The sequence below is a fragment of the Lynx rufus genome, unplaced genomic scaffold, assembly GCF_022079265.1.
Source record: "Lynx rufus isolate CCGP_SWC_20201006 ecotype Redwood Valley unplaced genomic scaffold, mLynRuf1.p SCAF_30, whole genome shotgun sequence".
NCBI classification, from domain to species: Eukaryota; Metazoa; Chordata; class Mammalia; order Carnivora; family Felidae; genus Lynx; species Lynx rufus.
This window is the reverse complement of record NW_025814846.1, coordinates 1,973,868-1,989,955: the sequence shown is the minus strand read 5'-3', so window position 1 is coordinate 1,989,955 and position 16,088 is coordinate 1,973,868. Positions and strand designations below refer to the sequence as shown.

Sequence of the window (16,088 nt, the reverse complement as noted above, 5' to 3'; positions counted from 1 at the left end):
GTATGATGAGTTGGCTCTATTTTTGAGGTCTGTGTCAAGTTTCCATGTAATACAGTCATGTGCATTTCAAAATGGCATAAACACACATTTTTTAATCTGCTCTTTTCTGAATCTAATGCCGATCTTCTAAAGTGAGTCCTTCAACCTACTTTACTATTAACTTGCCTCACTTTACTATGGTTTAAATTAAGCTATCTTAGGAGTCTTTATGTTTTAGCCATTAACATTCCCAGTGGCTGCCCTGCAGCATACACTATGTGTTTTCTTTCCCAACAGAAACTGACCCTCCTCCAAGTAGCCAGCAGGCAGAAACCTCATCTTCCTAAAGATACCCTTCTATCTCCAGACTCTTCTTTTGAATATATCCCACCTAAGGTAAACTGCTCAGTGCCGGTAATACCTGCACATGGCCACGGTTGGGGGTGAGTGTGCTAATTAAGTTCATCTTTTAGAAGAGGTTGAGAGTTAAAAAGCCCAAATTCCAGCATCTCAATTTTCCTTGGAGTCCCAAACAAAACTACAGTACAATCTCGAGGAAAATAGGCATTCTCCCTCCCCAGAAGGCTGACTTTGGGCCATTTACAGGCATTATGTAACACAACTGAGGAGAAACAGGAGAAAAGAGCAGTGTTCAGCTGTCCATCCAGAGATACTTATCTCATCACATCATGAGTCCCTCTTTCTTCCCTCAGACTGCTCAGCCTCTATCCCTTCAGTTTCTATCCCTTCAAAGACTCTGCAAGGCCAAAGGCTAAAGCAGAATTTCTTCTGATTGGTAAAGCCAAGGGCGTATATTTGAGGGAGTCTGAAAGCTCAGCTCTGAGAATATAGCTGGCAGTGGCTACTGGGAAGATATGATCTACATGTACTTTTTAAATTTTATTAAATAATTATTCCAAACCTTTTTTCTTAGCCCAAACCTCGTTTTAAAGAAAAATTCCTGGAGCAAAGCATGGATATCGAGGATCTAAAATATTATTCAGAGCATTCCATGAATGAGCCTGAGGACAGTGCTGGTGACGATGATGATGGAGATGATGAGGAATGGAAGCCAACAAAACTAGTTAAGGTGTCCAAGAAGAACATCCAAGGGGTAGGAGGCAGCTCTCATATCTGTCAGGGGTCCTAGTCATTAGTATCTACTGCCAGTGGGAAGGTGCTGGCCCCATACCCTGCCCCTGAGCCCCTGAATCCCGTTCGAAGGCATTTGGCTCCGTGAGGAGTCCTTGTCAGGCCAGCTCTATATGGAACCTGGGGCTGGCAGAGAAGGTTGCCTGAGTGCACAAGATGGCTGTTTTCGTATTTTCAGGTTCTCACTAAGTCTGAATGGGTAGTAGTGTTCCATACCATTTCATTGAGGCTGATTGAGGGATCATAATAATCCTTCATATTTTTATAACACTTTACAGTTTAGAAGCCATTCTCATATATGTTCTCCCTTTTCATCATCACAAATAAAATCCAGTGAGGTATTTATTATTTGCATCTTACAGATAGATTTGAGACCCACAGGAGTGAAATGACCTTGCCTAAGGTCATAAAACCAAATGACAGGATTTGAAACCAAATATTCCGACTCCAAATCCAGTCGGTTTCTACCATATCATGGTCATACCAGTAACAGTTGCAGACCAGAAGCTAAGTAGGAACTTCATCTTCCTTGCCTACTAGAGTGATTGTGTTCCCTAGGCTGAGGGCCAATAGGAATTACAGAAAGGGCTAATAATTAAGCTCAAACACACCAAGTTAAGGTCAGTTAGAAACAATTTGACTTTGAGGCATGCTTATTTACTTCCACGATGATAGTCCTACATAATTATCAAACCTACATGTTTCATGTTGTGAAATATTAACTTCCCAGGCACTGTAGTTCACCACTACCCCAGATGTGCCCTGTAGCCACATTCCACTTAAAGAGAACAGTTCACAAATTAACCCTAGCCAGCTTCCTAGAAGGTTACTTGATTTCATCAGCTGATTGAGTCCCACAAAGGGAACTGAGCCTTAGAAAGCCACAACACCAGAGAGAAGCAAGTCATGAGGAATAGACTATCTATTAAGTCATTTGGGAAGAGTCATCAAGAATGCAACATGTCATGTGCTCTTAGTGGGACTAAGAGCTCATCCTTAGCCTCAGAGAGCTCATAATCTAATGGGAAAACAAGGCAAAGAAATAGAAGCATACCATAGAACCTGAGCCTATTCATCTCAGGGAGATGGACTGAGGGATTTTTTAAAATAAAGCTTATGTATTTATTTTGAGAGAGAGCACATGTGTGAGCAGGGGAGGGGAAGAGAGAAAGGGAGAGAGAGGGAAACCCAATCCCAAGCAGACTCCATGCTTTTAGCAGGACAGCTGACACGAACCATGAGACCATGACCTGAGCCAATATCAAGAGTCCTATGCTTAACCGACTAAGTCACCCAGGCACCCCCTAAGAGTGACTATAAAGCCAAATCAAGTAGATACCACTTAGGAAGATACCATGAAAGAGATGACTATTGTTGCATTATAAGACAGAAAGGGAGGGGCGCCTGGGTGGCTCAGTCAGTTGAGCGTCCAACTTCGGCTCAGGTCATGATCTCACACTCCATGAGTTCAAGCCCCGCGTCAGGCTCTGTGCTGACAGCTCAGAGCCTGGAGCCTGCTTCAGATTCTGTGTCTCCCTCTCTTTCTCTGCCTCTCCCCTACTCATGCTCTGTCTCTCTCTGTCTCAAAAATAAATAAAAACATTAAAAATTAAAAAAAAAAGACAGAAAGGGAAACACAGTCTTGGAAGCAAATTGAGAGCCTATTTCTGACACAATGAATAGCATATTGGAAAGACTCAGTTATAGAGGGACACGGGGTTGGGACACTTACAGAAAACGGGGCAGAATATGTCTGACTTTTCACTCACTTATTCAACAAACGTTTTTGGACTCTACTATGACTGAAGCGGAGAGCATGAGCTGAATGTAGACACAAGGGTCAGCTAAGTAATAGGAAGCAGAGTTGAGAAGTATACACAGAAACAAATGGTAGAGGACCTAAAACCCCTGGGAAGGCATTTCCAGATGTTAAGCAAATGTGTGTATATTTGTGCTGTAGACAAGTTTATGTATTATGGCACTGTGGCTCCAAGCGTAAAAGGGAAATATAGAAGTCTGGTAAAAATTGCAAGTCAGTGTTTGCTATCAGTGATAAATTCTATGTCTAAAACAGTGAGAGACTATTCTTTTCTAGGCTTTTCTCCTGATTTTGTAACTTGAGAAAATATAACTGGGCATTAAGGGGAAGGAGTTGGCATACAATCTAGTTTCTCCCTTTTGGCAACCTCAAAGTACGTGGATGCTATGACTGCTCTCTGATCAGATGTGTAGACACATTAGTTACAGACCTTGACGCTTTGCATGAAGGCCGTCATATTTATTGTTCCTACCCAGCTGAAATGGCCTGGTGTTATTGCACTAGATTGCTTCAAAGGAGACTGCAGCAGGTACCAAACTAAGGACTCATCTAGAGCTAATGCTGAAAAAGTAGGCTTCCTCACTCAGCCATGTTTCCTATATGTACTAAGGAGATGCTGAGGGATAGGCCATGTGCTATAGTAAAAATAATAGGTTCAAAGCCAGGTAGACATGTGTTCTAGTCTTTAGTTTGCCACTGGCTAATTGGATGACCTAAAACAGGTCACTTAATCTCCCTAGGCTTCAGATTCCTTATCTATGCAATGAAGGGATTAGACTACAGTAGATGATGTATAAGGTCCCTTCCAGCACTAATATCCTGAGTCAAAGTAACAAAGTTGTATAAATATGGTTTTTTTAATTAATTAATTAATTAATGAGTTTTAGAAATACTACCTTTATATGGTGTTTTATGGTATCTGAGAAGTTAAAAGAAGGAATATATGCAAAAACACCTTGTGAAGAATCAAATATCATGCAGGTATTATTAGTAAAGCACCATAAGCGGGGCACCTGGGTGGCTCAGTTGGTTAAGCATCCGACTTCAGCTCAGGTCATGATCTCACAGTTCGTGGGTTTGAGCCCAGCATCAGGATCTGTGCTGACAGCTCAGAGCCTGGAGCCTCCTTCAGATTCCGTGTCTTCCTCTCTCTCTGCCCCTCCCCACTCGTGGTCTGTCTCTCTCCCTCTCTCTCTCTCAAAAATACATAAACATTAAAAAAAATTAAAGCACCATAAGCATTTTTACAAATAGTCATTTGTCCCCTTTGGCAGAAAAGAAGGGGCAGGTATTCTTAATCTCTACCTTAGTGATGAAAAAATGGAGATAAACTTGAATGAAGTGACTTGTCCAAGGTCATACCAAGTATTAAATATAGGACTAGAGCCTGAGTCTCCTGTCATAGCCTGGTATTCTTTATGTTAATGTTTTTACGAGATCTTATTTTGAGATACAGTATAATACTGAAATCAGTGCTAGAAGAATTAGAGACTCTAAAGCAATAGTTCTCAACCCTGGCTGCACATTAGAATCCCCAAGGGAGCTTTCCAACATAAAGAGCCTGGGACCCACCCCCAAATATTCTGATTTAATTGGTCTGAGGTGGGACCTGGTCTTTTTGAAAAGCTCCCCAGAGATTTGTATGTAGCCAGGGTTGCAAATCACTGGCTTAAAGGAACCCCAGAGGTCTTTCAGCTCTACTTCCCACTCTATATAAAGAATCCCTCTATTATAGTGGTTCTCACCTGGGGTGTTGGGACATGCTGGTGGCTTGCTGGCTGTTGCAGTACACACACATGTATACACACACACACATGCCATGTACCACAAACATATATATTTGAAGTCATGGCTGTGGCAAGGTCATGTTCCCTCTCGTACGTTCTGATCTGGGTCCTGGTGGGAAAGAGAATAACGTGAAGTTATAGCTTGTGAAATGGCATTCATGCGAATGCATCTGTCATGTGTGTATCATAACTGTTCCCATAATACCACTATCAGGTGTTTAGCCTCCGCCTGCTTGAAAACTTCTAGTACTGGGAAGCTCACAGCCTCATAGGGCAGCGCATCATAGTCCACTAACCGTTAGGAAGTTGTTCCTTGTTGAGATAAAATATACTGACCTGTAAATCATCCCAATAGGAGATGGCTGTGTAAACGTCTAGTTGTTCTTCCTCACGACAGCCCTTCAGATACCACTCTCATTGTATTATCCCTTTGGATAAAATAGAGACACATTGACAGGATAATAGAGTGTGAGGCATTTAGATGAATTTGTGAATGGTCAGAGGACCATACCCAGGCTATAGTAATCAGTGGATCACTGTCATCTAGTGAGTTGTCTCTAGGACATGTCATAGAACTCTCTTTTGTCCTGTCTTACTCAAAGAAACAAGATTTTTTCGTCATAATGTCCGGTATTGGCAAGGGCGACTAATTTGGGCATTCCTCTCTATTGCTACTAGGTATGAAAATTGGTGTGCGTCTGAGAGGCAATTTGAAAATATGTATCAAAAATACAAAAATACACCTGGCCGGCTCAGTCAGTAGAGCATGTGACTCTTGATCTCAGGGTTGATAAGTTCAAGCCCCACGTTGGGTGTAGAGATTACTTAAAAATAAAAATCTTTTTAAAAAATACTTATCAAAAATCTTAACAATGAGGGGTGCCTGGGTGGCTCAGTTGGTTGAGCGTCCGAATTCGGCTCAGGTCATGATCTTGCAGTCTGTGAGTTCAAGCCCCACGTCTGGCTCTGCTGACAGCTCAGAGCCTGGAGCCTGCTTTGGATTCTGTGTCTCCCTCTCTCTCTGCCCCTCCCCCACTCATGCTCTTTCTCTCTCTCGCTCTCTCTGTCAAAAATAAACATTAAAAACTTTTTTTAATCTTAACAATGTTCCTGTCCTCTGGCCCAGTAATTATACACATAGGAATTTATACTAAGGAAATAGTCACTGGTACATAAAAAGATTTATTCATTCAACAAATCTTTTGTGAGCACCTAGATATATATCAAACACTGTTTCTAGGTGCTAAGGATACAACAAACAAGACAGGTAAGATCCTTGGCCTTACAAAACTAAAGACATTCGTGTGAAGAGATACACACCATGACAAATAAATAAAATAATTTTAGATGATGATAAGAGAGAAACAGAAATATAGTGAAGCCATAGAGAATTCTGGGGTAGGAAAAGAGTGCTTGGGAGAGACCTCTCCAAGGAGGAAGATGCTTAAGCAGAGATCTGAACAAAGTGAAGGAATAAGTCAGGGAAAAGAATCAGAGGGAAAACATTTCAAAAAAAGGGAACAGCAAATGCAGGAAAAAGCCTCAGACAGGAATGAGTTTGGTTTACCAAGGAACAGCTGAAAAAGCCAGGGTAGCTGGAGAGTATTGAGAAGTGGGAGAGCGTAATACAAGGTCAGGCCAGAGTAGTTAGGGGCCAGATCATGGAGGGCCTTGTCAATGGTGGGAAGATTTAGATTGTGTTTATGTAGCAGGATATATGTGGTAACATGATTTTGTAATAGGAAATACTTTCTTTGAAAACAATCTTAATGTCTACCATTGGGGGCTGGTTAAATAAGTCAACATTTTCACATGACAAAATACTATATACAGCTATTAAATATCAAAAATCACGCTTTTGATTTTCACATTTTATAAAGAGATATATAGTAAGATCATCAGGAAAAAAGATATTATAATGGTTTCTTTTACCTTCACAACTACAGAACAGTGGTGATGGTTGTCATATGAAAGAGACATAAGGACTTGAATTTAACTGTAAACTCAGTATGGATTCACAAAGATCTGACAAAAGAAAGAAAGCTACTGTGATTTTTTTTTTTTAGACCTCATTAACAAGACTGTTGGATCCGTATTAAGGGAGTTGTTTGTGTCAATCTACCTCACAACGGCCACACCACATTTAGAAAGTTATGCTCAGGGCACTGGGGTGGCTCAGTCACTTAGGCGTCAGACTTCAGCTCAGGTCATGATCTCACAGTTCATGAATTCGAGTCCTGCGTCGGGCTCTGTGCTGACAGCCTGGAGCCTGCTTCAGATTCTGTGTCTCCCTCTCTTTCTGCCCCTCCCCCACTCATGCTCTGTCTCCCAAAAATAAAATAAACATTAGAAAATTAAAAAAAAAAGAAAGTTATGCTCATGTCTGGATGTCACAATTAAGGATGAACTTGGACAAATTGGCATATAGCCACAGTGGTGAGGATTCTTGGAAACAATGTCATGTGGTGAATCATTGAGGAAACTAGGTCCATTTAGCTTTGAGAGGATCTGAACAGAGGGGGACTGGGGAGTGGAAATTATGTTCAGGATAAGAACAAGAATGCTGTGAAAGTGGAGTTAAACTGATCCCTTATCATTCCACATGGCAGAATTGGATCCTCTGGTCAGAAGTTACATAGAAACTATCCTCATCTCAGGATAAATAGAGTTTCAGATAATTAGACCAGGGACATGAGAGAAGGGCTTCAAATCAGGCTCTAGATGGTTGCTGAGGCCTCTTCTGACTCCAGTCTGTCATTCTGTGAGCTCTGCCACCTATGTCTCTTCCAAGCCAAACTATCCTTCCTTCCTTCCTTCCACCATTTCTTATAACATAGCTTCCTATAATGCTAGTCACCTGCCTCTTTTTTTGCTTAATGTCCTCTTTATTAAACACATACCCACACGGAACTCCTGAATATGTCCACAAGGAAACATACTTACTGATTAAATGGGTTTAATACACAGAAAGCACTTATTACAGTGCTTGGCATACATTAATGCCAGCTATTACTATTGCAGCCTGGTTGGTAAGTGTGCTCATGGCACGATGAAGAGTGTGACTACATCATGGTATGTTCGTAGAATGAAAATGAATGGAACTGGGGACGCCTGGTAACTCAGTCAGTTGAGCGTCCAACTTCGGCTTAGGTCGTGATCTCACGGCTCATGAATTCAACCCCCACGTAGGGCTCTGTGCTGACAGCTCAGAGCCTGAACCCTACTTCAGATTCTGTGTCTCCCTCTCTCTCTGCCTCTCCCTTACTCATGCTTTGTCTCTCAAAAATAAATAAACATTAAAAAAAAGAAATAAAATGAGTGGAACCGGAGCAATGCATGCCAACATTTAGTAATATTCCACTTATATGAAGTTTAAAAGACGTAAGATAATTCCTTGTTTTTTTATGGAAACTCATACGTGGTACAAAGACCTGTAGGGGAGTGATAAACACCTAATTCAAGAGACTTTGCCCCTGGGAGAGTGGGAGGTGAATGGGATCAAGAAAGGGTAGGTAGGAGGCTTCAGTTATATCTGTATATTAGTTATTAAGGGAAGAATAAGAACATGAGTGAATTTTTTTATTGTCTGTGCTTTGATATACCTGAAAAAAATTATCATGCCCAATATAAGATGATGCATCATTTCAAATGGGATCTGACTGATACTGAGTCTAGTGAAGCAATTGTTCCCCATGATTTCCAAACTCCAAATTTCTACGTGACTGATTTGCTTTTTTTTTTTATTTGAGAGAGAGAGAGAGAAAGAATATCAAGCTGTCTCCACAGTCAGCACAAAGCCCAATGCAGGTGCTCGATACCAGGACCCTGGGATCATGGCCTGAGCCAAAATCAAGAGTCAACCAACTGAACCACCCAGGCACCCCTGACTCATTTGCTTTTTGACAGGCATTTCACACTGTTGACTCATGGAGCTTCCTGACACCTCACATCCTTAGGCCCTTTTTGCACCAACTGCTTTTAAGCCAGATCTATATTTATATGGCTGATGTGGAGAGAACCTAGATGCCAGACTTATGTTTATCCTTGTTATAACTTTTCTTTCTACTTGCAGCCCATAATTCCAGCCTGTCAAAATATTTTTGAATTGTGATTCTGATATCTTACTTATTAATCACCCTTCTAGTTTTGTGTCGTCATTACAGCCGATAAACATGCCTACCTTGTCAACAGGCTATGAGATTCTGTATTTATATATATGAAAGTACTCTGAAAACTGTAAAGTGCCATATAAAATGTAAATGACTTTATTTCATATCATCGGTGATTTATTAAAACGTTGACTGATTCAACGGCTGCAGACGTAGCCCAGGCTGACACTGAACAAGCTGTAGAACTGTGAGTTGGATGCAAGTACAGCTGGGTAGATCGAAAGATATTGAGCAACTATACTCAGTCCTTAAATATACCTAACACTCCTACCATCCAACTTGCAGTTCTTCACTTTGACCATAAAATTGTCATGAGCGTCTTTGCCAGTTAGCCTGTGTTATCATGGTATCCCTCTGGTATCAAAACAAGAAAATGGATCTGTCTACCATGACTTGTTCTTAGACAACCTCTCGTGGTTCTTATGATCATTGTTTCACTAAAGAAGAGGGGACTGAGGAGATAGAAGCATGGTAAAGTCAATGGTACTTTCCATTTTTTTTTCTGAAAAGGCTTGCAAAGGAAGGGAAGGCATGTTAAATTAGTCTTCTAACTCTTTTGGTAATGTGTCTTTCTTTCTACACACCCATTTTTGCAGTGTTCCTGCAAGGGCTGGTGTGGGAACAAGCAGTGTGGGTGCAGGAGACAAAAGTCGGACTGCGGCACGGACTGCAGCTGTGACCCCACAAAGTGTAGGAACCGTCAGCAAGACAAGGTAGGATCGGCCGTCCCTTCAGACATCCCGCCAGTTCCCACCATCGTGAAACCTGGAGTCTCCTGCCCCTTCTCTGGCCCTCTGCAACCAGAGACATTTCACTTCTCGGTCCTTCTTCCTTGCTGCCAGCCTGTTCACATACCCCTTTCAGAAACCACAGCCTGTCCCAGGAGATTTCCAGATATGCAGCTCCCCACCCCAAGCCTTGGCTGTAAAGTTGTGGTGCCGTTTCTGAGGCAGAAACAGTGAATAGGAAAGCAGGCAACTACAGGCACATAGACATGCAGGACCAAACTAGCCCAGAGGCTTAGCTGAAACTATAAGGGCCACGTGGCAGCTTCCAGGAAGGAAATTAATCCTTCTGACATCTTGAGAAATTAGTTGCTTAGACCCTCTCCATGGGAACCAGTTATTCCATGGCTCTAGGAAAGACCCACAGGAACTTGGTCTTTCAAATAGTCACTGTTGTGGGCCAAGTTAATTGTACCTGTCCTCCTTATATTCCCAGGAATAGCAAACTCAGGGAAACAAATATTGCCTTACACCTACCTGTGCTCATGGCAAAAGCCTGTTCCTACAGCTCTCTATGTGATGTACAACAACTCTAGCAAGCTTGGTATAATGATCGTTCGTTCATCATACATTTCTTGAACATCTGCATGTGAACGGTTCTGCCGGCTCTTCTGTTAAAATGACTTCTAAGGGGGGCGCCTGGGTGGCGCAGTCGGTTAAGCATCCGACTTCAGCCAGGTCACGATCTCGCGGTCCGTGAGTTCAAGCCCCGCGTCAGGCTCTGGGCTGATGGCTCAGAGCCTGGAGCCTGTTTCCGATTCTGTGTCTCCCTCTCTCTCTGCCCCTCCCCCGCTCATGCTCTGTCTCTGTCTGTCCCAAAAATAAATAAAAACGTTGAAAAAAAAATTTAAAAAAAAAATGACTTCTAAGGAAGATAGTCATTAGAGGACTAACGTGACAAGCTGGGGTTCAGGCTAAGAATTGTAGAAGTAGCAGGGATCTCTGTTCCCATGGCTTTTTCAATTTGGGTTCTGGAGTCTACCCTAGTGGCTCCATGGAAGTACTTCTTGAACCGAGGACCATGGCCTGGCTCGGTTTGACCTCATGTCAATCAAAGCAACTTGCTCTTTACTTGTTTATGTATTGGGCTTCCTCTTAAGAATTTTGGTTGTAAAACCACTGATCTAGTCCAATGCTCCCATTATACAGAGAGGGAAACTAAGACCCAGAGAGAGATAAGCTTAAGTGACTCACCTGATATTGCACAGCTGGTCATGACAGCTAAAATTAGACCTCAGGCTTCCTGACTCTCAATCCAATTCTGTTTCCATGACAACAGGCTATAATTCTAATCTGAGCTCTACCACAGAGTCTCCTTGTTACCTAAGTAACTTTTCACTCTTGGCCTTAGTTGCTTCTCTGAAAGGAAGACCCAATACAGGCAACACCCTATAGACATGCTAACAAGGGTACTGCATATTATAGAGGGTGGAAGATTAATCAAAGAAATGACTAAGGCTTGGCCTTGTTTTCAACCTTGCTTTGTGATATCCTACCCAGTCCTTTGCCTTCAGAGGCTGCTAGCAAGAAACCCCAAGCAGGGGTCTCCCTGAGACTTGCTTAGATTGGCAGATGAGGCACTCAGAGCTGGTACCTCACTGGTTAAAGGGGAGCAGACTGATTTTGTAACCCTGGTAGCCACATTTCTAATAGGCCTGTCTGATTCTCAGGATGGTTTGGGCACTGTTGAGCCCACCCAGGATTCCGAAGGCTCTTTCAAACTGGAGGACCCCACAGAGGTTACCTCAGGATTGAGCTTCTTTAACCCTGTCTGTGCCACTCCCAACAGCAAGGTAGGTGGGCTAAAGGCAGGCATTTTCAACTCTATTAGCATTCCTCCCTGCATTAGCTAAGACAGGGTGCAGTGGGAGAAAAGGGGGCAGAGGTACGATCAGCTTGCTGGGAAGTGGGACTTGTGCATAGGCCAGTCTTTCTTTTTCTTTTTGACAGACCGATCTTGGGGGACACCTCATACTACAGTGTGCTGAGCATTTGTAGTGGCGAGGCTGAGCTGAGCCTCTGCCCCTACCCAGGATCTAGTCATACCTGTCTCTGTCCTTTCTAGCTCCTCAAAGAGATGTGTGATGTGGAGCAGATGCTATTAAAGAAGACGACTCCAGCTGCCTCTTCCCTTGGCCTCCCAGAATCGAAACATGTAGCAGAATCCCAAGAAAATAAAGCTCCAGGGAAGAAAAAGAAACGAGCTCTGGCCAGCAATACCAGCTTCTTCTCTGGCTGCTCCCCTATTGAAGAAGAAGCCCACTGAAGTTGGACTTGCCATCTCTTCCCCAGTCTGGCTTGGGAGATACTTTCAGGTTGCAGCCAGAAGTTTTTTTAATGACTCCTCTGGATTTCAAGGCTCTTGCTGTTGAAAAAAAAAGGGACAGCCTGTTACCAAAAGGGAGGAAGTCTTTGTTGGATGTTGGCCCTCACTCTCCAGCCCCCTGGCCCCAGACTACTGCTCTCTCTTCTCCAGAAAGGTGCTAAGCCACCTGCTGAAGAGAGAACCAACTAACATTCTTGATGACTCACTGGGAATCAAATCCTCAGTACCAATCTAGCCCTTTCTTATTTGTGAGCAGATAAGGCCTCCCCACTGATGGGGATGAGGCCAAAGCCGTCTTACCTCTGGGTTGTCTCAGCTTAATGGCAGAGCCTGGCCAAGGTTGGAGGTTTGGCACCGATCCTTCATCCCACATCAGGCATGGAGGCGCTATTTGGAAGATTTCCTGCCCTGACCATCTCTGGATTTTAGGTGTTTTAATAGTGCACTCAGTTGTCTTCCATGTTGCTGAAGTAAATGAAATCTTTTAAAATGTTAATATTAAGTACATAAATAAATCTTAGTCTAGCCACTATTTGGAAAGATCTTCTGTGCTACAAGGAGAGATACCTGTGCTCCTCAGCCCCCGGGAATGCTATCAAGGAGAATCGGTACAAGTACCCAAGCCTCATTGCCTTGTGACAGCTAACCTGAACCCACATTTAGCTTACACCAAAGCTTCTTGTGGGAATCTAGGGTGACCATGGTAGCTGTTCCTAATGCCCTAGAGCCTGATTTCTTGGCATAGCACTGGTGTGGGACCACACTGCTGCCCATTCCCAGGACAGCACAGTACTGGCTGCTTGTTGTCTCCTTTGAAAAGGGAAAAGGGGGTGTTGCTTTCTCCTTACTATGCATCAGGGTTCTCCATCTCTGCTTCTAGCGAAAACGAAAACGAGGCCAGCCGTGGAATGCCAAACAGGCTGCTGACTGGCCTTGTAGCCTTTTGAGGAGCTTGCAAGCCCTGGGCTAACTATCCATGCTTTACGAATCCCAGTCCCCTCCCCCCACCCAACTAAAAGCTCCCAAAGCACCCCCTAGAACTGGGCACATGAAAGCCAGGGCTCCTCTAGAATTTACCAGACCCCAAGCAAAGGAAACTGAAGGATAACCTGTCTAAAATGAAGCCTGCAGGAGGACTAGGTGACCACGCAGCCCTCTCTGGCGTCCTGCCAGCCAGCAGCCCAGCTTCTCTTTGCATTTTAATGACGGGGGAGCAAAGGAGCCTCTGCCATTGCCAGCTAGAGCCCCTGGATACAATGGGAAGACAGAGGGAGGGGGGGCAGCTCTTGGCATAAGAGAGCTAGTCTTCCTTCTCACTGTTCCAAATCCAGTACGTGTCGGGGGAAGGGTAAGCAAGTTTATCCCCAATGAAGACTTTTTTCCCACCAACACTGCAAGCCCCCCAGGCTTTGAGCCACTGCATTAGCCAAAAGGTAAACAGGGAAGGTCAGTCAAGCCAGTCCCCCAGCCCTCCTTTCACCCGAGCCCTGTACGTGCGTTAGCACTAAGCTGACTATTGCACGCTAGCCAGCCTTCTCCTGCTGATGGTATGTATAGTAACAGCATCTTTCAAAATTCATCTTCCAAAAGCTTGTGACCCTCACACTACACTCTGCAAATGATTCCTGGAAAGAGACTTTAGATACCTTGGGGACAAGACAACAGAAATGACACAAGTCTCTACATCCTGAATCATCAGCTCCTGTCTGGGGTGATAGGGGGAAGGGGAGGGCTGCTAGTGTCTCTCGGGAGTCACAAGGCCCATGGAGACCCCTGGTCCAGAAACAGGGCAACCTGCTGACCAGAGTTCAGGAAGTAGCTTGAAACCCTGTATCTTCTAGATGTACCTTACAGAAATAGAAATAGGATCCCTGGAGGAAAGGGAAGCTGATGAATCAAGGCTATCCTCCCAGGGAGCTTGAGGGAAATGCTAGACTTACAGACACACAAACACACACACACACACACACACACACACCCCTTCCCAGGGGGTTGACTGGGCCCCCTCTTCTCACTGCCAAGTTGCAGTTGTGTGGTCACCCCCCAACCCCACCCCCGCCGGTGCCCTCAGCCCTCGCCTCCCTGAGCCCAGACAAAGCCCCGGCAGTGACTGAGAGGGGAACAGGAGGAGGGACAGAGGGATGGGGAAGGCTGCACAAAAGAATTCCTCACCCCAAGCCCCCGGACCGGCAGCGAGTAAAGAAGCAGCTCTGCTCCCCCTCCTCCTTCCTCCCTCCCATCGTCCCACCCCGGCTGGGCACTGGCCATAGAGCAGCTGAGGGCTTTCGGAGAGAACCCGCGCAGACTCCTGTAGGTGGCAACACTGCCACCTGTTTGACCAGTGGGGCTGAGCCAAGGACTGGAAGAGGGAGGAGGCAGACAAGTCGGAGAGGAGCTGGGAAGCAGTGCAGAGCAGAGCAGAGAGCAGAGTGGAGCTGCCGCTGAGAAAAGGTGTGAGGACTTGGGAAGGCTGGGGGTTATAGCCGGGGGTGGTGGGGTGGAGACCGGCTCCCACTGGCAGGAACTGGGCTCAGGGATTGAGCAGCGCCCCTGCTCAGCTCCCCTGATTGGGGTTTTCAGACTGCTCAGATCCTGGAGGGAGGTGGGACTCTGGAAGGCAGTGTCTGGGGTACAGGGGCAGAACCTTAAGGGAGGCAGGGAGTGTGGATAGAGCCCAGGGCAGGCTACTGGAAGCCAGTCCCGGGATGGGAAGAAGCAGGGATCTCCCTTTAAGATGACTTTTTCCTGGGAGGGGTCTCAGAGAGGGGAGAGTTTTCCTTCCCCCAGCTACGATCCCTACCCCTCCACTCCCTATCCCCTAATTCTCCTTTCCCAAGGCAAGCATGGGATAAAGAGGGCAGTTTCAGGAGCAGCCACACCCTTCCTCCTTTCAGGGAGCCCACCACTGTGTACCCTCTAAGACTCCACAGCCTTAGGGGAGCTTAGATGACAAGGGGTCATGTCCCTCAGACCACACACACTTTGGGTATATCCAGGGACTCCTTTACACACTGAAACCCACTACCGACAGCCACTAGTGCACACAGACATACAAAGCTGACACAAATCGCACACCCTCTCACGTAGAATGACAATCACACACCCAACCTAGTTTGGGGATCAGTAAGCCAGCCAGGTCTCAGCCTGACCTAAAAGCACAAGGTCCAATGATCCCCAGCCCCAACACAACCACACACCCCCCCACACACAGACACCTTTGACCAGTATTTGTTGTACCTTCACCCAAGCGATCTCAGAGGGTGGGGCCCCTAAAAGGGGAAAGGTGGAGACTGGTTCCTGGCTGGGGGGTGGGGGGGCAGAATGACTGGACTGGAAGGGACAAGACTGGGGCCAGAGGGCTTAGATCTTCCAGGTGTGTGCGGGCAGGAGAGTGGTTCCTTCAGAAGGCTGGGAGTGACCCAGGCAACCTATTTCCCTCAAGTCTTCCTGTTATTGGCAGTGTCCCCTGGCCCCTGGGAGGTGGAGACTGAGAATCTTATAGTCGGGGGTTTTGTGGTGTGTGCAATCTCTGTATCCATAGCAACTGGCCAACTAGCCGGCCTCCCTTAGCCCCAGGTCAGAACTAGAACCTCTGCTTCAGGTGATTCTTGGTTCCTGGGGTGGAAGGCTCCCTACCTTGGGGCTGCCTAAAGCTTGGCCAGATCTGCCTCAACTTGCTAAATTGAATTTGCCCCACCCTGGGGCAGTTTCTCCTGAGTCCCCACCCTGGGCAAGCACTCTATCCCCAAAGCTGGATGCATGCTGTTAAATGGGGAGGAGTTGGAGAGCTTGGGTATGCACCCTGCCTGCAAAGAGGCCCGATCTCCTGGTTGTCCCACCGACTTTCCAGGTATCCAGATTAAAGGGAAAGAAAGACCCCAGAGATTATCCCCCTTTGCTCACCTCCTCATCTAATCTGGGACTTCGGCAGCCCTATGAACTCCGTTGCCGAGCAGCGGCCCAGGCTTCTGCTCCTCCCCCGAGCTCCTCAGATACACTGGGAGGGAGGCTGGGATCTGCCTTCTGCTAGGGTCCCTGATGGCCCAGTATCCCTTCCCCCAGGCCCTCGCC

General features: G+C 45.5%; 1 protein-coding gene across 1 annotated transcript in view; it reads left to right on the top strand.

The window, feature by feature from the left end:
• Positions 1–12,539, top strand: part of KIF4A (kinesin family member 4A) — a 122,435-nt gene extending 109,896 nt beyond the window's left edge. Inside the window, exons 26-30 of the mRNA XM_047092524.1 lie at positions 277–375; positions 914–1,093; positions 9,503–9,619; positions 11,362–11,484; positions 11,757–12,539. Coding sequence (XP_046948480.1) covers positions 277–375; positions 914–1,093; positions 9,503–9,619; positions 11,362–11,484; positions 11,757–11,957 — 720 coding nt within the window. The 3' untranslated portion in view covers positions 11,958–12,539. The remainder of the gene's footprint in view (positions 1–276; positions 376–913; positions 1,094–9,502; positions 9,620–11,361; positions 11,485–11,756) is intronic.
• The last annotated feature ends 3,549 nt before the right edge of the window (positions 12,540–16,088 follow it).